Genomic DNA, 24609 nt, shown 5'->3' on the forward strand with positions numbered 1-24609 from the left:
TCACGAAGTTTTAGAAAGATTTTTGTATGATCCTGTCGAAGGTGAAATCTAGATATTGCCATCTATATGACGATCAGACTATCGCTCAGCGGGTCCTGCCACCAATACCCCCTCCAACCGTCTTTCGACTCCCTCACCACCTGAATGATATCTATGACGAACAACCTTATAAGGTCCGTGATAATCCAAAGCACCAACAACAATACCAATAACGCCTTCACTCTCTTCATCTGCCGCCCTCCGAACACCCGTACAGACCTCTCCGAGCTGAAGCCCAACCTCCGCAAGATCTCATGGCGGAAGACGTAGATGAAAATCAGCAACAACAAGCTCTGCAAAACCTGAAAGAAAATCCTACTCGCGCCCCTCCCGGACGTTACGAGGAAAGTGACCGCCCCGACGGAAGTGTACAACCAACGGTTGTCGCTGTCCGCTATCATAGCGATGATGAGATGCAGCAGCATGGACAGCAGCATCTCGACGATGAACTGGCTCGACTGCGTCATCCCGAGCCAGTGACTATGTTTCCCCTCCTTCGCTTCGAAGGACTTGCTGACCGTCCATCGCAGACGGAGGATGAGCGTCAGGATGCTAACGACACCGCACGCCGCGCTTGCGATCCCCATGGCGCCGTTCCGGTGGTCAAACGACAATGCGTCGCCATCGTGGCTCTGCATTCTCCGCACCCACATGACGATGGTGCCGACGGCCTGCGTGACTGCGAAGAGCGCTGCCAGGAACTTCCCTGCCCAGACCCAGTCGAAGGGGATGTAGGTCTTCTCCGCGAAGCCGTTGCCGATGTTGAGGAGGTGGACGCTCTCGTTGTTCTTCTCCTCGCCTTCTTTGTCGATTTTCAGGTGTGCGTGCTGGCCGAGCGCGGCGGAGAGGTAGAATCGGAAGTGCGTTTCGTCCGAGTCTTCATAGTTGCGGCAGAATTGGATGATGGAGCGGATGGCGGAGATGGCGAATTCGATCACCGGGAGGGTTGGGACGAAGAGGAAGAAGAGGAGGCGGAGGGCTTGGAGGTGCGAGCGGTTTGGTCGCCGCGAGAGTGCGGAGAGGTAGGCATAGCTTGCTAGGGCGAAGATATGGGTTGTGAGGGTTTTGATAACGAGCTCGAGGGGCGTTCGTAGGCTTTCTTCTTCTCCTTCAGCGACAGCGGACATGATGGGTGGGAGTTGACGATGGCGGAATGGATTTGGAGGGCATTGTCGAGGAGAGGAAAGGAAGGTTTTCAGGCATGGAATTAATTACCATGTCCCGCAACTAGAACTAATTCCTCAGCACCAGGGCAAGAGAAGGGAATAGCGTGTGGCTGATGGAGTGTTTCGAAGCTGCAGACGCTGTGGGGGCCTAAGTTAAGGCTGTGTCGTGATGATCTGCATCGTACCTATCTTGCGCCTCGAAGAGGAGTAATCCGATCGTCGAGCGAGGCTGCGAAGGTAGGCAACGATTTGCTGACAGAATATTGCCCCTTTGGAACGTTGAGGTCAGACAGGTTACGTTAGTTGCATTGTGGACGCTGTAGAGCTTGATATGATGCCTTGATCTAGCTTGTTCTCTAGCTGCAGATGAATGGATGTACGACTCTGCAGGTACGTACTGTGTCACGAAAGCATATGCACTCTGCCGTTGGGCTCGACTTGGCTCTAGAGCTTGAACTGAATAATACTCCGTACAAGATGCTTTGATAGCCTGAATCATTATTTATTATTGCAGTCTCGTATGCTTGGACGCAACTGTTGTAGAGGTTTACATGGTTGGGGTGACGTCGTTGTGTGTGTATCGATAGTGAGCGGTTGCCGGGCAACGGGGGGACTAATCAACAACAACGGTTGAAAAGTTCATTTCTCAAGCATAACTATTAAGGTACGAGCATAATCCAAAAGCAGCCACACATTTCGAACATTCTCCACACTCCACACCTCACACACATTACTCAACTACCTGCGTTTCCAAACTTCAACTCATACTTGCACTCGCAACATTCGAACCTCTCTATCAATCAACCATGTCCTCTCCCGTTGTTCTCGCTGCTCGCGACACCAATGTCCAGCTCGCTAAGCCTACCAACGCAACCGAGAACGAGAAGCCTAAGAGCCTTGAGTACCATCGCCAAATGCTCGAGTCGCGCTTGAAGGATGACCAGTATGTTTTACTATCCTTGTGTCTTCTTTGAATTTCTCACTGATGTTCCCTCTAGGCCTGCGCAATATGTCTCGCCTTCCGACGAGATCATGTCGCCCGCTACCCAGAAGCTGAATGCGTTCCGCAACAAGCACGCTATGAAGAAGTATGTTGGAACCCTGAACGGAAGCACTATACCATGCTGACCTATCCGTCTAGATCGAAGCCACAGACGCTGTTTAAGAAGACCAGCACCAAGAACTTCGAGTCCAGCAAAGCTTCGGGAGCCGCCATGTTCGCCGACATCCCAAAGAATGCTCCTCAGAAAGCGGCAGAAGAGGACAAGATGTGATGAGCGTCGACTTTCGCCATTGCAAGGCCATGTCGCTTGCACTTTTTAGCGAGCTGACTGACTCATTGTTTCTTAACCCTTCTCTCCGATACCCATGTTTATATTAACGACACTTCATTCTTGGGGAGGGTGTTCGATTCCTCGGTCGGGGGACGGCACGACGGTTTGGGCTAGGATTATTGCAAATGCAAAGGTACCCTTGGAGTTTATGGTAATACGGTCGCCAGGCTGGCAGGCTTTTGTAAAATAGTTTAATGGAACGGAAATGAATTGGAAATGCGTGTATTGTGCTTTCGAGGAGTTCCAGTCTCGATTGTTGTAGATTTGACTATCATGAAGATCACGACTAGCTCAACCCCACATTGATAGATGCGCCATCGCCAAGCACCGTTTATCTTGCCCACCTCACAGCCCTATTCCTCACCACCATCCTTCATGACAGCGTCTCTAGAGGATCAGCAAACTTTGAAAGATGAGATAGCTGATCTCGAGAGGCGGTTACAAGATGCAAAATCACGATTGAGTCAGAATGAACTTGTCGGTACGCCATCGCTACCGTCAACCGATACCGGTACGACATTCCATGCTCCTTGCTATTGCGTCCGATCTTACTGACAATATTGCAGGTTTTCATGCTCTACTGCTCCTCTCAGACTCTGCGCTGCCTTTAGGATCCTTCGCATTCAGCAGCGGCTTGGAGTCCTATCTTGCGCACCATAAGTTGGCCGCCTCCTCGATTTCGCAGTTTACGTCCTTCAAGACCTTCCTTCGACTCTCGCTAGCCACACTTGCCAGCACAGCTCTTCCCTATGTTCTAGCCGGGTATCGACACCCAGAAGACATCGAAACCCTAGACAATGACTTTGATGCGAGTACACCGTGCACTGTTGCGCGAAGGGCAAGCATAGCACAAGGCCGAGCGTTACTCACTGTCTGGGATCGCAGTTTCAAGGCACAATATACTACGTCGCACTCTGAGTCTGAAGGACAAATCACATCGGCAGATGAGTCCAAAAAGATTGCAATAGAGGCTTTGAAGTCCTTCTCAGCCGCTCTGCGCAAGTTTGACTATATCAATGCACACCTGGCACCACTCTGGGGGTTAATCACAAGGGTATTGTCGGTCCCCCTTCGCGATGCAGCGTACCTCTTCCTGTTTTCGCATGCGCGCACTGTGATAAGTGCTGCAGTCCGTGCAAGCGTTATGGGTCCTTATCAGGCTCAAAACGTGCTAGCGAGCTCGGAACTGCAAGACAGGATCAGAGGGCTCATCGAGGAAGGGTGGGATAGGAATGTCGAGGACGCAGGGCAAACTGTGCCGGTTATGGATCTGTGGGTGGGAAGACATGAGAAACTCTACAGTAGGATCTTCAATTCTTGAGACAGGGTCGACGGTCAAAGTACGAGTATGTAGGGGAATGTCGTGTAGGGGAATGTCGAAATCGTTTAGTGCAAAGAGCCCGATGGACTTATCTAAGAACCAGAAGCGGAAACTTGCTGACGATGATCTTCTCAACGCCTGCATATTTATGGTTATGTATTGGGCGAAACATATGAAATGCAGTTCTTATGCCTTATCCGCGGTGACCGAATTCCCGACGTGCAGCCACTCATCTGACGTAGATGCCCCGCGTGGGTTGCTGCGACCAACTTACTAGTCGCGGGGCGCAATGAGCATTCAGCGTGACCAGAATGTCGTGCTAACTAGTAATCCTGTTATTCCTTCAAGGCAACAAAAATAACAGATCTTATACCTTCTTCACATTTCTTCATACATACACTGACTATAGTATGCGGACATACCATACTGCCATGTCTAGATACAGATGAAAGCTCACAACTTCAACTCACTTTCCTTCAATATATTCTAATATCAATACCGTTACCATGTTTACCATAGGTCCAGCGTTCGTGACGACACTACTCATCGCCTCTGCCCAAGCAACCAACGACTACTCATGGATCCATAGATTCGCATCCATCGGCGACTCATACGCTGCCGGCCTTGGTGCCTCAGAGCGACTAGACTGGTCCTGCTCTCGATACAACGGCTCCTATCCCAGTCTCCTCCACTCGAAATACCTAGGCCATCCCTCGAGCAGAAGTGAACAGCTCCTCGCCTGCTCTGGAGCCACCACGGCGGACGTAATCGAGAAGCAACTCCCACACGTCAAGAACAACACCGACCTGATCACCATTACCGCTGGCGGCAATGACGTCGGACTCACGCCGGTGCTCAACGACTGCATATACAAGTTCTACGCGGCGGGGGACTGCGAGTCGTCGCTCGCTGAAGCCCGGGAGAGGATTGCGGATAAGGGGAAATTGCACAAGAACATGACGGAGCTGTTGGATGCTGTGAAGCCGAAGCTGAATAATACACGCGGAGTTGCTTATGTGACTGGATATGCGAGTTTCTTCGGCGCGGACGACGATACTTGCGATAATGTGACGTGGGCTGTGTGGAAGGAGTTCGAAGCCGACAAGCCACTGCTGACGCTTGCGATGCGGAAACAACTCAACGAGCTTGTGCGGTCAGTCAATGACATGTTGAAGAGTATCACTGAAGCCGCGGGACCGAAGTTCCGGTTTATAGACTACGATGAGCAGATCAAGCATGCAAAGGGACGATACTGCGAGGCTGGGGTCGTCGAGCCGGCCGCCAACCGCAAGGGACTCGATTTCTACGAATGGGATACCGTTGACACAGGCGAGAGCGTGGATACACTGGAAATGACAGGCGACGATGTCCCTCGCGGCTCATTTGAAGCATATATTTCGGAAAGCATTGCCAGGACTTTGAAAGAGCATCCAGAGTGGGAATTCAGCAGTGGCAGGGGGTTGGTCAACAAGACAAAGATGCACGACGAAGGACTCGCTGGGGATATCGTCTGGTGGATGCTACCCGATACATGGAAGCGCGTCTTCCACCTTCGACCCGGCGCCCATGAAATCATTGCTCAGATGATAGTCGATGATCTCACGGTGGTCGCCGTGGAACAGCAGAGTCTCAACAAACCTGCATCTCTCATCTTCTTTGGTGCGGCGACGCTCAGTGCCATATTTGTGTTCTTGCTTCTCCTTGCACTGTACCATCGGAGGAAGCATGCGTTAGCGACGAAGCATGATGGCTACCAGCTGGGAGATTCGATGTATTTTGATGACGATGAGGTTACGCTGGCGGCAGTACCGACTGAAAGTCCACCTGCGAATTTCAAGCAGTATAGTACTTTTGACTGATTATTGGCGGGCATAGTTGTATGATTTCATGACGTTTACGATGAGATGGTTACATTCTGTTTATATCCATTTTTGCATTTTCCATCTTCATATTTCTTTCCTCTGAGGGACAGCGTCTCGGAACACTTAGTGTTATAATTCAACATGAAACTACTAGGTACCGGACTGATGTCTAGTTTCCTTTGTTTCAAGTCTATCTAGATAGCGGGAACTAGATCTAATGTATGACCATTCGATTGGGCACTACGCACGTGGGACGCTTTGTGTCTGGCGTGTCCATGTGGATGTGGGAGGGTCTAATAACGCCTACTAACACACGAGGAGGCTTCAGATCCCTTACACATGCATGGAATAGGCTGTGTCTTTTTTCTTTCATTTCAGTGACACCTTCCACTTCGTATTTGATCTTATGATTCCTCTCAGAGCGCATCATGTCTACAGGCAATACGTATTGGAAGAATGGTGGTATTAGGCCCATTGAGGAAATGCCGAAAACGTGGGGAGGCGAGCGCCCAATTGCTGTAGTCTCCTTCCCCCGAAATGCAGGAACATTTCCAAGTTTACCAGTTTATCGATAACGAACGTGTGTGTGCGAGAATACATAATGAGTGGGACCTCGGCGTGCATTGGCCCATCCATCTCATTACATATTGTATTGATCATGAACGAACGTACGGAGTAGAACATGAACAATCCCAAGAATACAATCCAGTAATCCCCCTCATGACCACCAGTTCAATCTGGCAGGAAACCCGAAAGGAAGAAGATGGACGCGGTGAACTGAGTCGCCTGACCCACCATTAGGATCAAAAGTCTGGGGTCACGAGCTCCACTTACGAGCCACCAGAGCTTGGTTTTGGGTTTTGGTCTCTCTTCCAACCGTCCGAGCTTCCCCCATTCTTACTGATCATACCGGTGGGAGGATCACTGCCATGCCCAGTGTGTCAGTGCCAGTCCCAGTGCCCACCTATTCCACTCGTACTAAATGATCGTCATCGTCAGCTCCTGTCTCTTCTTCCTCCCCCGCCATGTTTCTTGACTCCTCGAGTCTCCATCCATCGGTCTCAGCGTGAATGTCTCATCCCATCCCTTGAACCTCCAAATCACCCACCATGCCACGTCCTGCCCGCTATGATTTCCAGACCCGCCCCGTGGCCCATCCCGAGGCCATCGTCGCTGGCGACAAATACCGCTTCACCATCCTGACCGATGGCCTCCTCCGCTTCGAGTGGGCCGAGGACGGGCGCTTCGAAGACAGAGCGTCCACCTTCGCCATCAACCGCAAATTGGCCGTCCCAGACTTCTACGTCTGGGACCGCGGCCATGGCATCGAGATCGTGACGAAGCGCTTCCACGTCCTCTACAACAAGAAGAAATTCAGTTCAGAGGGCTTCCACATCAATTTGAAGGGCGCCGTGGCTGGAAAGTGGTCGTACGGCCAGCAGGTGTCCAACCTGGGCGGCACCACCCGTACCCTGGACACCATCGACGGCAGGTGCAGAGTCGAGAACGGTATCCTGTCGAGAGACGGTTTCGCCGTCCTCGATGACAGCAACACCATGATGTTCGAGAGCAATGGCTGGATCGGCCCCCGCAGGTCTGGAGAGCGATCCGACCAGTACATCTTCCTCTACGGACACGACTACCGCGACGCATTGAGGGCGTACTACGCTGTCTCTGGCAGCCAGCCTTTGCTTCCGCGTTTCGCTCTGGGTAACTGGTGGAGTCGCTACCATAGGTTTGATAGAGAGGAGTATCTCAAGCTTATGGACCACTTTGATCGCGACGACGTTCCCTTGAACGTTGCCACCATTGACATGGATTGGCATTTGGTCAATATTCCCGGCGAATATGGTAGTGGTTGGACGGGGTATACCTGGAACAAGGACCTGTTCCCGAACCCAGAGTCTTTCCTTGAGGAGCTTCGCGACCGTGATTTGAAGGTAACCCTTAACGTCCATCCTGCGGACGGAATTCGAGCATTCGAAGATCAGTATGAAAAGGTTGCGAAGTATCTCAAGATCAATCCCAAGACGAAGGCCCCTATCAACTTCGATTGCACAAGTAAGGAGTTCATGGATGCATACTTCGACATTGTGCACCACGAGCATGAGGCCCAGGGTGTCGACTTCTGGTGGATCGACTGGCAGCAGGGCGACAAATCCCGCATCCCCGGCGTTGACCCGCTGTGGGTGCTGAACCATTTCCACTTCCTTGATATTGGCCGCGGTTCTCAACGCCCGTTGATTCTTTCTCGTTTTGGCGGCCCAGGTTCCCAGCGCTATCAGATTGGCTTTTCTGGAGATACCCACATGACCTGGGATTCGTTGCATTTCCAGCCGGAGTTCACTGCGACGTCATCTAACATTGGATATGGATGGTGGAGTCACGACATTGGTGGTCACATGCACGGCTTCAAGGACGATGAATTGACTGCTCGTTGGGTGCAACTCGGTTGTTTCTCTCCTATCCTTCGTCTGCATTCCTCGAACAACATCTTCAACACCCGCGAGCCCTGGACATTCGGCCCTGAAGCCTGCAAAGTTATGGAGGACACTCTTCGACTCCGCCACAGACTTATCCCGTACTTGTACACCATGAACGCTCGCAGTGCATCGTTCGACGAACCATTGATCGTGCCCATGTACTGGGATTACCCAGAAGTAGACGAGGCATACAAAGTCAACAACCAGTTCCGCTTCGGCAGCGAGCTGATCGTCGCACCTATTACACAGCGTCGGTCAGGCTCTACTCACCTCGGCTCAGTCAAGGGATGGTTGCCAAACCAACGCTTCGTAGATATCTTCACCGGTACCGTATATGATGGTGATCGTGAGCTGACATTCCACCGCAAGCTCAGTGGATATCCAGTTCTCGCACCAGAAGGTGCCATCGTCCCGCTCGATGCTGCCTACCGCTGCAAGAACGGTTCTCCGAACCCAGAAGCCTTTGAGGTACTTGTTGTCGTTGGTGCAGATGGCTCCTTCAACCTAGTTGAGGACAACGGCACTGGCACTCACGTTGACGAGAGCGACTTCTGCATGATCGATGCCGACGGTCACGAATCCGCATCTGACAACGTCCGCTTCATCTACACTCCCATCACCTACAAGCAAAACACCGGAACCATCAAGATCGGACCAACCTCCACATCGGACCCCTCGATCCCCAAATCCCGCGACTGGAAGATCCGCCTCATCTCGCACACGCCGCAGAACCACGCCGAGATCCGCTGCGTCATGACCTCGTCCAAGAAAGCCAAGCCCATCAACTACACCGCCAAAGCCGTCGAGAACGGCACAATGATCACCCTCGGCTCCGTCCCCACCGACCAGACCTGCATCATCGAGCTCAGCTCCTCCCCACAACTCGACGTGCTCGACCCCAAGAAACCGATCTGGCCCATCCTTTGGGACACCGACATGATGTACGACCGCAAGTGGGACGCATGGGGCGTCATCGAGTCTGGACAGCCTCTGAGCACCAAGGTCGGCAGGCTGCAGAACATGGGGCTTGGAGACGATCTCTTGGGCGCTATCCTTGAACATTTGCTTGCGGATTCGAGATATGGAAGTTCGTGAACGACAACGTCTTCGGAGGGAGAATGGGGACGGTGCCGTTTTGCGCTTATGTGACCAATGATATGAATGGCAGATAGATCGCATGTGGGCTTATTTCACAGCATTTTGTATGTACGCGACTACTTTTGCATTCGCATGATGTGACGTTTGGAGAGTGGATGTTGGTAGATATACGACTTGAGCGTTTCGGAGTATCGTTACTGTACTTGGGTAGTTACCTTTGATGAAAGTCATTCGTTACTAGCAATCTACACGATTCATAACCTAAACGTCATTCTTAAATTACTTGTTTTGTCAGATTTCCCCAATTGAGAGTTACGTCCGCTCTTCCACGTGCTGCCTCTCACGTGAACCAATTCAAATGCTGACCGCATATTTTGTTTGAAATACAGTTTGTTTCACAATTCTATCCATCCTGCTGCGTTTCTAGTGTCCAATTGAAGTAAGGGTTCGAGATTGAGCTGTTGTGTTCTCCCCGGTCGTAGTTAGTTGGCAAGCTTACATCCAACTCGTAAAACTCGCAGGAAAGGCTCTATTGGGTATGTCTCTCGCGAGGCTGTTGACGTAAGATTTGTGGAACTTGCAAAATCACTTACGATGTCTCCCTAGCACCATCATTGACTCTCGATATAAAGAATTACCCTTTTCCTTTGACCTGCAGCGCGACATGAGCTCAGATCCACACCACCACCATCCCCACTAACTCTCGGGAACCACATCCTCATCCAATCGCAATCCACCCTCCCTCCAACCAACCAACCCTCAAAAAACCTCAAATACACCCTCCTCCCAACCAACCACCCACGCCATATCCCCCCCAAAACCAATCCCCCAAATTTCATAGTATACCAGAGAGCTCGCCATGAGCCTCACAACCCGCAAACCCCCCCTCACCCACTCCGACCTAATCTTCCCCTCCCAATCCCTCTCCCTCTCCACAACCCTCACCTCCCTCAAACGCTCCGCCCTCTCCATCCCCAACCGCCTCACCTCCATAATATCCGACTCCCTCTTCGTGCAATCCGTCTCCCGCATCTACGCCCTCCCGCTCGTCGCCAACGAGCGCTGCGGGAGCTGGTACATCCCGCCCTCCCTCAAAGCCGCAGGCGTCTACTTCAAGAGCACGGACGGCCACGCCAACGAATGGAGCTTCAGCACGCGGCGCCTCAACTACCAACTCTTCGACGTCGTGGAGGAGAGCGGCGGGTGCGTTGTCGTGGATTCCACGCGGAGGGGCAAGAGCATGCCTGATGCGTTGGCCAAGACGGTGCCGGTGTGGTGCTGCGTTATGAATCGCGCTATCTACCCCGAGAGGAGGGGGACGGAGGCGGGGAGATTGTTTACGTCGCCAAGGGCGGTGGGGGGGAGCGAGCATGCGCAGATTGAGGAGAGGGTTGATGGGTTCGTGGAGAGGTTTCTCGAGATTTGCAAGCCGGATTTGGGGGCGTTGAGGGGGAAGTTGAAGGGGAGGTGGTTGAGGCCGATTTGGGTGGTTCAGGGGGGGGATTTGCCGGATGAGAGGCCCGTTTTTGAGGATTGCGTGCCTGTGGTGCTGTGTACGGCGTCGAGGAGGGTGAGGGGTGGGGAGGGGTCGGAGGGGGGTTATGTTCAAGGTGCTGCGGATGATCATGAGGCGTGGTCTTGTGGGCTTACGCCGACGGCGTTTTGGGAGAATAAGGAGTTGTTGTTGGGGACGAATGAGGAGGATTTGCCGGAGGTGATTAGGGGTCTTGTTGGGGGGTTGGGAGGTTCGAAGGCGGTGCCGGTGTTGGTTAAACCGACGACGAATCTGTTTGTTTCGTCCAGCGAGAATCTTGATATCGATCCATTTGATGTCATTATCAGTTGCACTCCGGAGGCCCTCAGTACGACCAACCCGGAACACGTTAAGACGAAACAGTATCTACATCTTGCCTGCCAGACGCTGAAGCTAGGATCCCGGGACCTTCGCAATCAGTTACAGTCTCTGGAGGCGTTTATGGCTTCAGTGCCAGATCTCAACAGTCGGAAGATAGTCATATGTTGTCCGACCGGCAAGGACCTTTCGATAGGCGTTGCTCTCGCGATAGTATGTCTTTACGTCAACGACGAGGGCGTCTTTACCCCTGAAAAGAGAACGAAGGTCGACAAAACGTTCATCAAGCAACGGTTAACGTGGATCACGACCGCAGCACCAGGCATGAATCCAAGTCGAGAGACACTGAAAAGCGTCAATAGCTTCCTCATGCCAGACCCATACAGCAACTCTCAATCGCCGTCATCAGCCTCACCACCGAAAACAAAGTCACTCCTCACACTCCTCCCTACCAACACAACCACAACCACCTGTCCGATGGCCACAACCACCTCTACTCCCCCTACAACCACCACAAAAACCACCAACAAAACCCCCTCCCCAGGCTTAGACCCCCAAATCCACATCCCCGTAACCGACATCCCAATCTTCGACATACCCTCCCCCATCCTCCGCGCCCACCGCCGCTCCATAGCTCCTCACCAACCCTCACCACCTCTCCCACCACAACCACAACCACAACCGCCCTCCCAACCCCTCGCCCCCCTCATCCACCGCACCCTCCACAACAAAGGCGCCCCCTGGACCTTCACCCGCACCCTAACTTCCACCCTGCCCTCCCACCCCTCTGGCACCGTATCCGGAACCGCGACATTCACACCCCAACCCCCTAACAACCCAGCGTCAAAGACGTTGATATACAGCGAAGAATGCACGTTCGTGACGAACCAAGGCGTGTCGTTTACTGCGAACATGAAGTACGTGTACGTCCTCTCTCCTCCCCCTACTTCCCCCTCCACCGAAGAAGGGGATGAAGAAGGGGGTGGGGGGAAGGATGAGGGAGGGTGTGAAACGGTGAACGTGCACTTCCACACCCCCTCCGCTACATCTGAGGATGTGGTGGGTGATTTGTTTGTGTCCATGGGCGAGGTTACAGCAGACGCCAGGGAGGGAGGAGAGGGGGAGGATGGGGTGTTGGTTGCCGAGAATAGGGCGACGCATCTCTGTGGGAGGGACTTGTACGCTGCGAGGTGGAAGTTTGGGAGGGGGTTCTTGAATGGTGGGGAGAAGGATGGGGAGGGGTGGTGGGAGGTTCGGTACGATGTCAAGGGGCCGAAGAAGGATTATGTTAGTGTTACGAGGTATGTTCGGGGATGAGTTTACGGTGACGGGTTTAGAATTAGATTTAAAAAGCGTCATTGGTTTGAATTCGATGGGCTGGCTGGCTGGCTTAAAGCCGCCGCCACTATGGTGTCTGTCTAGATAGAAGGTTTGGGTATCATGTCATATATATATCTGGTACAAAAGGCGTAAAACAAGTGGGGGAAAAACGGGAAAAAGATCCCAGCAGCATAAACAGCGTATATCGTCTCAAAAATCAGGCATCTCGTCATCATCCACGATCTCCTCTCCGGGTCGAAGCGCAAAGCCGCCCACGTTGGCAGCTTGCTGGCCCCTCCTCTTGCGGCCCTTCTTCTTCCCGTTCTCCTTGTCGCCTCCGTCTTCGTTGTCGCTGAAGATACCCGCCGCGTGTCGCTGTTTGCGTTCTTCTTCTGCGACCTCCTTCGCGGCGTTGATCTCGATGCGCATGCGTGCTTCCTCCTCGGCGAGCTCCCGCATGATGTTGTCCGTGTCTTTGAACTCGTCGTTGGTGCGGCCGGAGTGCGTGAGGTAGCTTTCCCAGTCGTTGTTGCGGCGCGGCGCGTTGAGGACCTGCTTGATGCGGGCTGGGTTCTCGCGCTCCTCGCGGACGAACTTGGTTTTGATAGACCGGCGCGTGGTGCCCGGGAACAGGGAAGAGATCATCATGAAGTCAGTGCCGAAGCGGGCGAGCCCCGCGTAGAAGTGCTCTGTGGCTTCTGCGTTCCAGCGCTTGCCTTGGCCGGGGAGCATGAATTCCTGCGGGTGGCGCTTGTCGTTCTTCATGAAGGAGCGGCTGGTGATGCGGGTGGTGAGGTCGTCTTCTTGGATTTCTTCCATCATGTCGATTTCGGCGTCGAGTTGGGACTCGCGGACGCCGTTGTTGTTGGTTGAGAGGACCATTTGGCCGTTGATGAGTTGGAGTTGCGGCCCGCTGCCGATGTTGGTGGTTGCGTCGCGGGCTTCGCCGGCTTCGTTTAGGGCTGCGTCGACGGCGTTGCGGGCTTCGGCGCTGGTGACGAGGGCTTCTTCGGCTCGTTGCCGCTGGCGTACTTCTTCCCAGTTGATTTCGCGCATTTTTCGTTCCCGCTGGGAGAGTCTGCCGATTTTGATGTTGCGGGATGCGAGATTGTCCATGAATGTGGCTCCAGGGTCTATCATTTGGTCCTCGGCATCTGAGGGTGTGGCTTCGCGTTCGGCACGACGCCGTTGAGAGGGAGGGAGGTCCTGGTTTTCGCCGTCGGCTTCTTCGCGAGTGCCTGATTCTGCTGTTGGGCTCTTTTTCTTTCGCGGGGCCCGCTTCTTCTTGGGTTTGGGAGCTGGGGGCTCTGCTGATTCTCCTTCCTGTGCTTCGCCATCTGGAGTTTGGGTGGCAGCTGCAGCTTTCGTCTTTCTGGTCCTGCGAGTTTTTGGGGCTACGGGTGGCGCTGAATCTGCTTCTTCCTCTGGGTTCACGACCTCTCCATTCACATCCGCTCCATTTGCATCTGCTCCAGCATCCTGCTTCTTCCCTCGGCGACGTACCGGTTTTGGTTTTGGTTTGGCCCTTGTCCTAGATCTAGTCTCTTCTGCCGGTGCCTCTGTCTGAGATTCGCCTGCGCCCGTCTCTTCATTTTCTTCTTCAACTGTTGGTTTATTTACAGCCTGCCATGGCAATGTCCGTCGTCGTCGGGTTGTAGGCGACTCTTCTTGTACAACCTGATTCCCGCCCGCCGCAGTTACTTTTCCAGCAGTAGGTTCAAGCGCGGGATCAATTGGTATATCGTCTCTAGATTGAACAGGCACATCTTCGGGTCTGGTTGATTCGGAATCTGCGGTCGAGGATTCCAGAGCTGGTTCTGTAGTTTCTATGACTGTTTCCTTGGTGGCTGCTTTTTCCGTCCTTCGTCGTTTAGCTGGCCGCTCAGGTTCCAACTCTTCCGCGGCTTGACGATCACTAGGTGCCTCCGAGGGTACCTCTGTTGGAACATTGCTCGCATCTTCAGTCGACAAGGGCGTAGATTCTGGTGTGGGAATGGGGCCGCGTATGGTCGGCAGGGGCTCGGCAGTTGGAGGAACAATAGGCACATCTTGAACAGCCGTCCCTTGGGAAGCGGCGGGAGTAGGTAATACGGGTTGTGTGGTGGTGTCTTCGACAGGCAGTGAGTCTGGAGGAGCTTCGTTCTCGGCTGCTTCTTGGGTATCGGATGGTGCCGCTGCCTTTGTGCTAGCAGCTGGTGGTGCAGGTCTTCGACGTATCGCCTTCGGTCCAAACTTCTTGCCCGCGCCACTCTTGTTGATGAAGGAACTGAAACCTGGCGCCGGTTTTAGGGCATGAGATTTATCAGTACCCCCGGCGGGCGGCTGCGCGGAGCCGCCCTCTGAAGACATGGTGGCTCCGGCACCTTAAATCGCGTGGTGCAGGCACAGCGTCTTGTCGAATATGCGTAGGCGCAAGATTGCTCGAAGGGTGTTGAGGAGTTCGAGGTACCTCTAGCCTCTAGTTATCAAGAATTCTATGACTAGATGGTCCGTGTGTCGCGCAGGAAGACGCTAATGCACGGTTAGTGGTCACGTGCTCAGGGATCCAAGTTCTGAACCTTCCTCCTCGACTTTGCTCGTTCAACTCCGCTCTTTCCCACCACCGGGCTCACACGACTCAACCCACGCTCCTTGATACGAACTTCACCTAGTCCGCCTCCAATTCGCTTCTCTACCCCCTTTTAATGGTTTGAAAGGCTGCCCGAGTTCTCTTCCTTTCTTCCCGATCCACCCTCTCTGGCTCTGATGAGGCTCGAAGCCAGAACCGTTGCAACCCCATCTCTTGACGTCGTCAAGATGGAGGACCGCAAGAGACCCGGTGGGACTGATGACTCTGCGCCGCCTGCAAAGAGGCAAGCCGTGACTGTCAACGGTACAAAGTCGCATCAAGACGCTGACCTTCCATGGAAAGATGACATCGAGGTTCGCACCCCTATCCGTACTCGCATTCGCTCGCCGCGATCCTGCATCGACATCGGCTAATCGTGTCATAACTACAGTCATACCAGAAGGACGCCATCCTGCGTCAGATGCGCGAGTACAAACGGGAGAAGAACACGGTGGAAGCCGAACTTCGCGAGATCGAGAAACGCTCGAAACACCACGATGATCACCTCCGCACGATCGATATCTGGTTTGATCAGGTCAGTAGAATAGAATCACGCCGCGTTGCATTTTGGTGTTAATACGTGTTTAGATGCTCGACGAGATCAAGGTTTTGAGTGGCGAAAAGCTACCCGCACCAGCGCAAGACGGTTAGTCATCGATACGGTCTTTGTACATTGAATATTTCGCAACAGCAACGCTGACTTTTACAGGTCCTGCACGCTCCATTCCTCCTGGTCTTTTCTTCGAGGAACAGGAGAATCTTTCGAAGCACTTGGGTACAAGGAAAGATAAAATAGTTTCCGCACTTTCAGGATTGTTTGCTCGGTATCCTCCTAGCAGCCCGGAGACTGCTGCTTTACAACAGCAATTGTCGAAATTATTAGCAGCACAGAAAGAGCACATTTGCGAATTGCAGAGAGTCAACGCCGAAAAGGAACAACTCTCGGACCGCCTGGATACTGCTACGCACCGTTACATGATCGCGGAAAAGAAGATTGACCGCATCAAAAGTGCCCAGGTCCAAAAGCTTGAGAAAGCTGCAATTGCCAGCACTGCAGCGAAAGAAGAACCGTCATCTTCTACAAAAGAGGTGGCAGAGGCTGTTAACGGGCTCGTCAGTGGTACTATTAATGAAGAGGTGGAGACTGCGCGAGACCAAGCACTAGCAGAAGCAGCTAAGCGGAAAGAGCAACTGGATCAGCTAGAGGCCGATAACAAGAAGTTGACTGAGGAAGTCACTGCTTTGAAAGTGAAGCTGACTGGTTTGTCCGACGATGATTACGCCAAAACCGATCTTTTCAAAGTTCTTAAGTCACAACATGAGGATGTTATCAAGCGCATCAATAACTTGGAGGCAACGAACATCCAGCTACGGGAAGAGGCACAGAAATACCAAGCAGAACGGACAGCTTACCGTATCAAAGTGGATGATGAGGCACGGGCGACCATTGGTGAAAGTGAGGGTAATGTAGCCCGAGCTGAAGCAGACTTGGCCCGGATCCGAAACTCTCGAGATGAACTTCTCGCGAAGGTGTCCATCCTTGAGGCGAGCAACACGAATAATGATGCTTCGAGAGAACAGACGAAAGAGATGGTTAGTGCGTGTGAGAGCAGGATTGCCGCCTTGGAGTCAGAGTGCAATCGGTTCCGCCTGCAAGCATCCGATTCAGAATCGATGGAGGGACAATCCACAACCGCATTGGACAGCATGTCACCAGAGGAATTACGCCACAAGATCACGACTCTGGAGAGTCAGTATAAGCTACTCAGCAACGAGTTGCCTGCAATGGAAACGGCATGGAAGAAGGCTCAGGCAGTTGCAAGTAAAAAGATTTCTGAGTTGTCGACCTGGGAGGAAAACATTTCTAGGGCCAATGCAGACAAGGCCAAAGCCGATCAGAAATTCTTCGCAGCCATGAAGGCTAAGGAGATGCTCGAGCAACAAATCCGTGTCCTTCGTTTGCAGGCAACGAAGAGCACCGAGATAGTTGCGCAGTTGAAGGATGCAGACATGTCGAGCCGTTCTCTTGTAGATAAGCTTGAGAAACAGTCGGCTGAAATGAGATCCCAAATGGAGGAACTTTCCATTCAGCATCGACTCCTACAGCAGAAGGTCAACGAGGGAGGTATCCTCTCTGATGGTCAGAACACTCAAATCTCCGAGCTCAAGAAGCTACTGGAAACCAAGGATGCAAACTTCATCGCCGCTAAGCATGCACAAAGAGAGGCAGACGCCGAGAAGGAGAAGATGCAGGCCCAGGTCCAAGGGTTGGAGAAGCAATGCGAGCATTGGAAGCAGAAGAGCTTGGGTAACCAATCTGATGAGGCTAGCATGATGCAGGTAAGTGCAGCTGTCCGGATCAGAGACAATGTGGAACAGAGTACTAACGTAGTGACAGACTATGCTGCAGTGCCAGATCTGCAAGAACAACTTCAAAGACACAGCTCTCAAAACCTGCGGCCATATCTTCTGCAATGGCTGCGTCCAGGACCGACTCATCAACCGCGCTCGAAAATGCCCCAACTGCGGCAAGGCATTCGGCGCCAACGACACGATGCGGGTACATCTATGAACAACACTCCTTCTACTTTCAGGTCCCTCATTCCCTCGGACAGTCTTCTCCAAGTCGACGCACGTTCCATACCAGCATTGTATACTACACCCCCTTCCGGAAGAATTTCCTAATCGACTTGGACCAATTGTCTTTCCCCAAACTGGAGTATTTGCTGCTTCTCAATCACCATCACCGATGCACGGAGTCAAACAGGAGCAGGCGGGTTGGCACTTTAATGCTCGGTGTTCTAAGGAGTTCTTTTTTTCAACACCACAAATCTCTGCCACTTTAATATCCGGCAGAGCGAGACCCGACGGTATCCACAATTCGGGTCGGCGACTTTGGCAACCTTTTTTGCGCCTCAAATTACTGTTTTTTGTCACTTCGAGATTTTTCGGATCCATTCGTCTTTGGTTGGGTACATGAAAGATTCCCTCTTCACTATCAATCAATCCATGGGTTGTGTAGGGACGGAACCGGACGTATTCGCGCACCCCGACCAAAATCTGTTTTACTAGTCACACTTTCCCCTTCCCCGGACACACAACTTTGCGTCTGTCTCCTTCTCTTCACCACGTCTTCTTCGATGGTGTGCTCGCCCTACGATCTGGGTTAGAAATTTGTTCTTTTTGGGTGTTAATTGCGGCAGAGAAAATGCGGAAAGGATGAGGAGTGAAGGTGGAGGCGGAGGATGATCAACCTTGTGTGGAACGCGTCTGGGCGTGTTAATGCCATGTCAAATGTCATGTACGACTTTGCGTTACCGGAAAGAGAGGGGTTGGGCACAGGGGAAATGGCGAGGCCTTCTGGATCCTTTTGAATGCAAGCTCCTTGACTCGAGGGAGCCATGTATAGATAGACACACAAACAACACACACAGTTGCGGCAGGCAGAAAAATGATGGTGTCAATATCACTATGGCGTATGTACTGTGCTTGCGTCTGCCCCCTCACCCCATATCCAGTGTGCTCATCGCGTGCCCCAGCGCCGTAGATAGGAATAGGATAGAGTGACTTGCAGTAAAAAAAAGGAGGCCGTTAGTTTATCAAGTTCTGTTCGATCAAAATGCTGTCTTGACGCAATGAGCTCTCGAGCGTGGTCCACATGGAAAATACATATATTTGACCTTGGTTGGAATTTCGAATTTGGATTTATGGATTGAGGTACTTTTCTTTCTTCTTTTTATTGTATGTTCGAGATTTCGTATGTGTTGTATTGTATATGCCCAGCTATGTGTGATTATATGTCGTGGGTCGCGAGGGGTATCTGGTGTAATATGTCGTGGCAATGTACATATTCGCAATCATTCACACGTCTTTTCCTTCCTATCTTACAGCTCTCCACCTCCCTCATGTATCATTTTCCTACTGGCTCGCTGGCTCACTGGCTCGCTCGCTCGCTCGCTCACTCGTTCACCGATGACCCTCAATGCCCCCACCATCCTGGTCCCCAAACGGATAATTAAACTTCAACAACGCATTCAGCCCCCCGACCCAATGATCCTCATCCCGCTCTTCCGACCCAACAGTGCCGCGCACAATACACGGCACGCCGCCGCACCACTCGCCCGCCGCGTTCTTGACCGTCTCGCCCAGCACGCGGACCTCCATGCCCGACCCCAAACCCCGCGAGATGCGCTTCCCGTCAATCGAGACCTCGACTTCGCGGCCGCGGTTCTTGTCGCCGAGGCGCAGCGTAATCGGCGTCTCGGCAGGCAGCACCAACGGGCGGAAGGACAGCGAGCGCGGGCAGATGGGCGTGAGCAGCAGGGACGGGACCAGCGGGTGCACGATGGAGCCCCCCGAGGACAGCGAGTATGCGGTCGAGCCGGTCGGCGACGAGATGATCATGCCGTCTGCGACGCCTTCGGTTAGGAAGCGGCCGCCGACGAAGACGTCGATGATCTTGAGGTGCGGGGACGAGCCCCGGTGCACGATTACTTCGTTGAGCGCGTACGTGTCGCCTTCTTCTGAGGTGCCGTTGATGCGCTCGCCTGACGGGCCGAACACGCCGACTTTGAGGCGGTTGCGCACGAGGATGCGGGCGGGGCGGTTGGAGCCCATGGTTTTGCCGCGGATGTCGGTGTATGAGAGCGGTGGCTTGTCGAGCGGGTCGTCAGGGGATTGGGGGAGTGCCTCGCGCTCGCGCTGGAGGTCGGATTCGGCGCGCTCTGGGAACTCGAGTTTCGAGTAGGCATCTGGGGCGCCGGACATGTAGACTTCGCGGAAGGCGCGCTTGTATTCTTTGAATTTCCACTCGCCGAGGAAGCCGATGGTGCCCATTGCGAAGGAGAGGATGGGCGGGACGGTCGCGGAGTGGGAGAAGAGGCTCGAGGCGCGGAGGATGGTGCCGTCGCCGCCGAGGGTGCAGACGAGGTCGGTTTTCTCGGGGAGGTGTCGGGGTGTCGAGGTTTCGTTGGAGGGGGTCTCGTAGGTGTAGATGGGGAAGGGGAGGGACTCGTGGACTTCGGCGGCGGCGGAGGGCTCGAGGATGATGTTGATGGAGGGGTAGGTGGTCGCGAGGTGGGTGGTGTATTCTATTAGGGATTTGGTGATTCCTGGGGTTCGTTTCTTCTTCGTTATGAGGATGTTCCGGGGCGGGGAGGGCCATTGTAGTGCGAGGAGTGTCTTTGAGGGACTCTGGATGTAGGATGCTTTTATTCGGTCTGGGAGTTCGGATATGGGTTTGATGATGGGTCGAGGGGTGGTTGAGGAGAATTGTCGTGGGTGTGAAAGGGTTCGGCGGGCAAGCTGGAGCCGCCATGGGAGAATGCGGTGTTGTAGGAGGGAGCTCATGGCTGCTGTTGTGGGAGGTGGGAGGTGTGGGTGAGAGTGAATGTATGTTGGAGGGGAGTAGGCGTAAGATATAACTGAACTAAGAAGTGATGAAATAAATTATGAAGGTCGGTGGTCGGAGGTTGGTTGGCTCTTGGGCGGGGCCGACCTAATGTTAATGTCTAGCACATGATTCGCACAAGGCGGGGTGTGTGTCTCTGGATTGGGAGGCCATGTGCGCATGCGGGTGAACCCAAGAATCATCCATACCCGTACTTGATGCTAGCAACAAAGGGTGTATATTACAATACTCTCCTAGAAAACAAACATTATTACAACATCTATACAAGATGTGATAACGCAGGGACAAGATGCCAAAGGCCTTGGAGTAGTCGCATCTTGGTGGGAGTGTAATCCAATACACATGCACTCATATATTAGTATATGTAGAGTTAGATACACGGACAATACTGGTACTTGTATGGAGTGTTTACGTAGGTACAGAGTAATTAGTGCGAGTATGCTGATGATCTTGTCTCTTACTTGGAGAGCGTACATGTATGTACTACGTCAAGACTTGGAAGAGAGGAAGCTCGTTTACTCGTATCGGGGATTATCTTGGATCCACTGGTAGCCTATACGTGAGGCCCAAGCTCCATTCCCTCTGCCTGTAGCTATTCAATAAACAGCCCTTCTCTAAGGCTGACAGGCAACAATTTTGCAGTCATCAGCATTTAAATAGGTAGTCAGTATGATAGTCAAGCCATTAATGGGAGCTGTAGTAATTATTAGGTGGTCATAGTACCCGTAACTACGGGTTGTCATTAGTGATGAGTGTTTCCATTCCCGGATTGATTTGTCCGTCTGATTCGGCTCGGATCTACAACATTTCCACTGCCCGGGAAACAAGTCAATATTGCCATTACATCTTGACCTTGGTCTTGATGTAGTGTAGTTGTAGTTACTTGGCCTCTACCAGACTCTAGGCTCTACTCTAATTACTACCAAGTAGGTGTACTATACCTTGGGTACATATTCATATGACCGTAATCGATACCGCTTTCGTATTTCCCCCTCCATCGCCGTATAGACGTATTCGTTCCCTGCCTTACTTATGTTTCTCTCTTTCTTACGAGGAATTACTTAGATACTTAACCTGGACCTCTACCTAGTTATATTCCCATTACCTACGGTATCCAGTTGTATCATCGAGTGGTACCGGAGGTGCTTTCCCTGCCGTACCAGCGAATCCCACATCCCCAACCTACCAGCCCACCAGCCTTGAACCAGCCAGCCAGCCAGCCAGCCAGATTAGGCCCCGTCACTCAGCCTCTTTTGGGGGCCTGCCACTGCCTGCCTACCCTCTCGTCTCGTCTATCTTCATCCATCTCACACCTCGCATCCTCCGATCATCCACCCACTCAATACAAGTACCATACCATACCACACCATACCATCTCATCCGGTACTGATATGGCACCTGATTCATTCCCATTACCGTCCTCCTTCGACTACTCACGCTCGTCCTCCTCATTTTGACTCATCAACATACTCTTTTATTTTATTATTCTACAACACTTTCATACTTAACATGCCCTCCCTCTAGCTCGCCGCATCCAAGTCTTACATCCACAACAACGTTGTCCGAAGTGCCTGACACCGAGACCACCGCCCGCCTCTGAGCGCCGACCACTCCCACTACTCCACTCCACTCCACTCCAACTACTCCCACTACCACTACCACTACTAGTCATAGTCAACCTACAACCCCGTCGTCCTGGTACCTCATCATCGCTCTACTCCTTCTATTCTTTCCTCCTCCCCCTTTCTCTTTCCTTACCTCCTCTTATTCTATCATTCTCTTTCCGCTCCTCCTGCACTATGCCTACAACCATGACCACCGAAGGCGTCAGGCAGCGCCTTCCGCCTGCTTCCGTCATAGAGAAGAAGGAGCTCGAGAAGAAGAAATTACCAGCCCAAGAGCATCCTGGAGGTGCTGTAAAGCATGCTCCATGGAAGCAAGCTATTCGCATGTCTCTTTTCGCTCTCTATTTTAACAGCTGTTGCATCGCGTGAGTACCTGTCTACATTTCTGCCTGCCCTCCAAATGCCACCCATCTATTGACATGTGACAAACGCTAATACGGACTTTCCAGCATCTTAATTACGCAACTAATCGGTGCTCCACTATATTGGCACAGTAAAGACTATTATTATGCATGGATGGCTATGACCAAGCAGCAGTTTGGTCTCGTCGTCACCACCATGACCAATTGGTGGGCCCCCGTGAAAATGAGGGTCAGCGGCGACGAGAGCGTTCGCGGTCAGCTACGACAGACAGAAGATGGCAGGCTTGAATGCGACTTTCCTGAGCGAATGGTCCTCATCGCAAACCACCAGGTCAAATGCCTCTACCCAGCTGGTTCACATGCCTGCTAACAATGAGTAGATCTACACGGATTGGATCTATCTATGGTGGGTCGCATACACTTCAAAACTCCATGGCCACATCTACATCATCCTCAAGGAATCGATCAAGTACATTCCCGTCCTCGGCCAGGGGATGATGTTCTATGGCTTCATCTTCCTTTCCCGCAAATGGGCAACAGACCAACAGCGTTTCCAATACCGGCTTCGCAAACTAAGTTCCAGTCACAGCGGGCCTCTCTCTGGCTCACAGACTCTCGATCCCATGTGGCTGCTCATTTTCCCTGAGGGGACCAACTTATCCGACAATGCGAGGATTGGAAGCAAGAAGTGGGCTGACAAGAAGGGTATCGAGGACTTGCGACATACTATCATGCCCCGAAGCACCGGCCTTCTGTTCTGTCTCCGAGAGTTGAAGTCGACTGTAGACTATATGTATGATTGCACCGTTGCATATGAAGGCGTACCGTAAGTAAAACTCAATCAAGTCAATCCTGAACATGTTGCTAAACAAATATCGTAGTCGAGGTCAATTCGGCCAAGACCTATTCGGCCTCCGTTCATCATACTTTGAAGGCCGACCTCCCAAATCCGTCAACATGCACTGGCGCCGTTTCGCAACCAAGGATATCCCCGTCGATGATGACCAGGTTTTCAGCGACTGGCTTCTTGCACGCTGGCGTGAGAAAGACGACCTCATCGAGTACTACATCGAGAATGGCCGTTTCCCCGCTGATCAAGGCACAACTCCCAGCACGGACGGGGCAGCAGCCGTCACAGGTGCGGGCTGGATCGAGACGGAGGTTCGACCAAAGACTCCCCTTGAGTTCCTGCAGATCTTTGTGCCTCCAGCGGCGCTGATGTTGGTCATCAACGTTATCGCCAAATTCTACAACATCATCCTCAAGACTCTAAAGATTAGATGAACATGGCCCGCCGCTCCTGCACTCATTGTAGATATCGGCAAGAGACCGGCAGTCTGGCTTTTCCTTTTCCCGGATATGATAGCGGTGCTTTGGTATATTCCGTCAACTGTTGACCTCATGATGATCGAATCTTTTAACCATCAAGAGCTAGATTTGGGCACCTTCAGGCGTATCTCTCTCCTCCCACATGATTTTCTTACACGTCATGAGCAATCACTACATTTTGTACTCGCTTGGGCACAATGGCGCAAGGTGTCGTCAACGGCCAGCATTGGTGTTTTTTCTTGGCTTTTCTTTATCGGCTCCCGGATCTCACTTTTCGAGAGTAACGAAGGCTTTATACCCTTTTTCCTTAGTTCGCGGACGTAGGAAATGAATTGACGTTGAAATGGTATCACTTTACTAGTGCGACTTGAATTCGACTGCGTATGACATTTATGCCTTTGTCGAGTAACTGCAGCTCCAAGTTGCACTCCAGATTGGGAAGGGGGTGGTCGGCGACAGCAGGAGCCATTGGCACCCCATACCATATTTAAGTACTTCACGCCGTTACCTATTACCAACGGAACTCAGCTCCTGGTCAACATGCTGAGTTTGGGTCCTTCGTTATTTCAAACCAGAAAGGATCAGGCTAAACGCTTCGCCACAGTTTAACTGGCCTTGACTGGCTGGCTTTGCGGATCTTATGCATTGTTTTTTTTGTCATAAGAAGGTAGTTCCCAATGTCCTACCAAGCTAGCCTTGCTTCTTCGAGGTGGTGCCTAATTTGGTGAAAGATTTCGACTTTGGCCTTGCTTTTTCGATATTCAAACCGTTGCTTCACGGATCCATTTCCACTCGTGGGC

The 24609-nt window shown here is 52.4% G+C and overlaps 10 protein-coding genes across 10 annotated transcripts; 7 read left to right on the forward strand and 3 right to left on the reverse strand.

Annotated features, from left to right (window-relative positions):
* Positions 1-62: 62 nt before the first annotated feature.
* Positions 63-1166, reverse strand: BU24DRAFT_465035 (uncharacterized protein; the record flags this gene model as incomplete). Its single annotated transcript, XM_033532242.1, has 1 exon — positions 63-1166. The coding sequence occupies one exon, from the start codon at positions 1164-1166 to the stop codon at positions 63-65; it is 1104 nt and encodes a 367-aa protein (XP_033381007.1).
* A 706-nt stretch (positions 1167-1872) lies between these two features.
* Positions 1873-2761, forward strand: BU24DRAFT_395728 (uncharacterized protein). The gene is made up of 3 exons (XM_033525268.1): positions 1873-2148; positions 2204-2293; positions 2347-2761. Exons 1-3 carry the CDS (start codon positions 2012-2014, stop codon positions 2477-2479), a joined length of 360 nt encoding a protein of 119 aa, XP_033381008.1. The 5' UTR covers positions 1873-2011; the 3' UTR covers positions 2480-2761.
* A 121-nt stretch (positions 2762-2882) lies between these two features.
* On the forward strand, positions 2883-4055 carry BU24DRAFT_374350 (uncharacterized protein). The gene is made up of 2 exons (XM_033524559.1): positions 2883-3050; positions 3106-4055. Exons 1-2 carry the CDS (start codon positions 2915-2917, stop codon positions 3858-3860), a joined length of 891 nt encoding a protein of 296 aa, XP_033381009.1. The 5' UTR covers positions 2883-2914; the 3' UTR covers positions 3861-4055.
* A 93-nt stretch (positions 4056-4148) lies between these two features.
* On the forward strand, positions 4149-5961 carry BU24DRAFT_425306 (SGNH hydrolase). The gene has a single exon (XM_033528713.1). It carries the CDS (start codon positions 4367-4369, stop codon positions 5717-5719), a length of 1353 nt encoding a protein of 450 aa, XP_033381010.1. The 5' UTR covers positions 4149-4366; the 3' UTR covers positions 5720-5961.
* A 626-nt stretch (positions 5962-6587) lies between these two features.
* BU24DRAFT_425307 (glycoside hydrolase family 31 protein) lies at positions 6588-9562 on the forward strand. The gene has a single exon (XM_033528714.1). It carries the CDS (start codon positions 6832-6834, stop codon positions 9298-9300), a length of 2469 nt encoding a protein of 822 aa, XP_033381011.1. The 5' UTR covers positions 6588-6831; the 3' UTR covers positions 9301-9562.
* Positions 9563-9943: 381 nt separating this feature from the next.
* Positions 9944-12706, forward strand: BU24DRAFT_425308 (uncharacterized protein; the record flags this gene model as incomplete). Its single annotated transcript, XM_033528715.1, has 1 exon — positions 9944-12706. A coding segment is annotated over exon 1 (2209 nt), but the record flags the coding sequence as incomplete, so codon positions are not given.
* On the reverse strand, positions 12567-14917 carry BU24DRAFT_256767 (uncharacterized protein). Its single transcript, XM_033522451.1, has one exon. The coding sequence runs from the start codon at positions 14822-14824 to the stop codon at positions 12686-12688; it is 2139 nt and encodes a 712-aa protein (XP_033381013.1). The 5' UTR covers positions 14825-14917; the 3' UTR covers positions 12567-12685.
* A 354-nt stretch (positions 14918-15271) lies between these two features.
* On the forward strand, positions 15272-17655 carry BU24DRAFT_412011 (E3 ubiquitin-protein ligase bre1; the record flags this gene model as incomplete). Its single annotated transcript, XM_033526081.1, has 5 exons — positions 15272-15397; positions 15475-15618; positions 15672-15729; positions 15793-17423; positions 17482-17655. The coding sequence occupies 5 exons, from the start codon at positions 15272-15274 to the stop codon at positions 17653-17655; spliced, it is 2133 nt and encodes a 710-aa protein (XP_033381014.1).
* A 1394-nt stretch (positions 17656-19049) lies between these two features.
* On the reverse strand, positions 19050-20508 carry BU24DRAFT_494638 (ATP-NAD kinase; the record flags this gene model as incomplete). Its single annotated transcript, XM_033534070.1, has 1 exon — positions 19050-20508. Exon 1 carries the CDS (start codon positions 20430-20432, stop codon positions 19050-19052), a length of 1383 nt encoding a protein of 460 aa, XP_033381015.1. The 5' UTR covers positions 20433-20508.
* A 1613-nt stretch (positions 20509-22121) lies between these two features.
* On the forward strand, positions 22122-23866 carry BU24DRAFT_256827 (acyltransferase-domain-containing protein). Its single transcript, XM_033522452.1, has 4 exons — positions 22122-22483; positions 22568-22811; positions 22861-23306; positions 23362-23866. Exons 1-4 carry the CDS (start codon positions 22293-22295, stop codon positions 23762-23764), a joined length of 1284 nt encoding a protein of 427 aa, XP_033381016.1. The 5' UTR covers positions 22122-22292; the 3' UTR covers positions 23765-23866.
* The last annotated feature ends 743 nt before the right edge of the window (positions 23867-24609 follow it).

This window comes from Aaosphaeria arxii (genome assembly GCF_010015735.1).
Source record: "Aaosphaeria arxii CBS 175.79 unplaced genomic scaffold BU24scaffold_7, whole genome shotgun sequence".
NCBI classification, from domain to species: Eukaryota; Fungi; Ascomycota; class Dothideomycetes; order Pleosporales; genus Aaosphaeria; species Aaosphaeria arxii.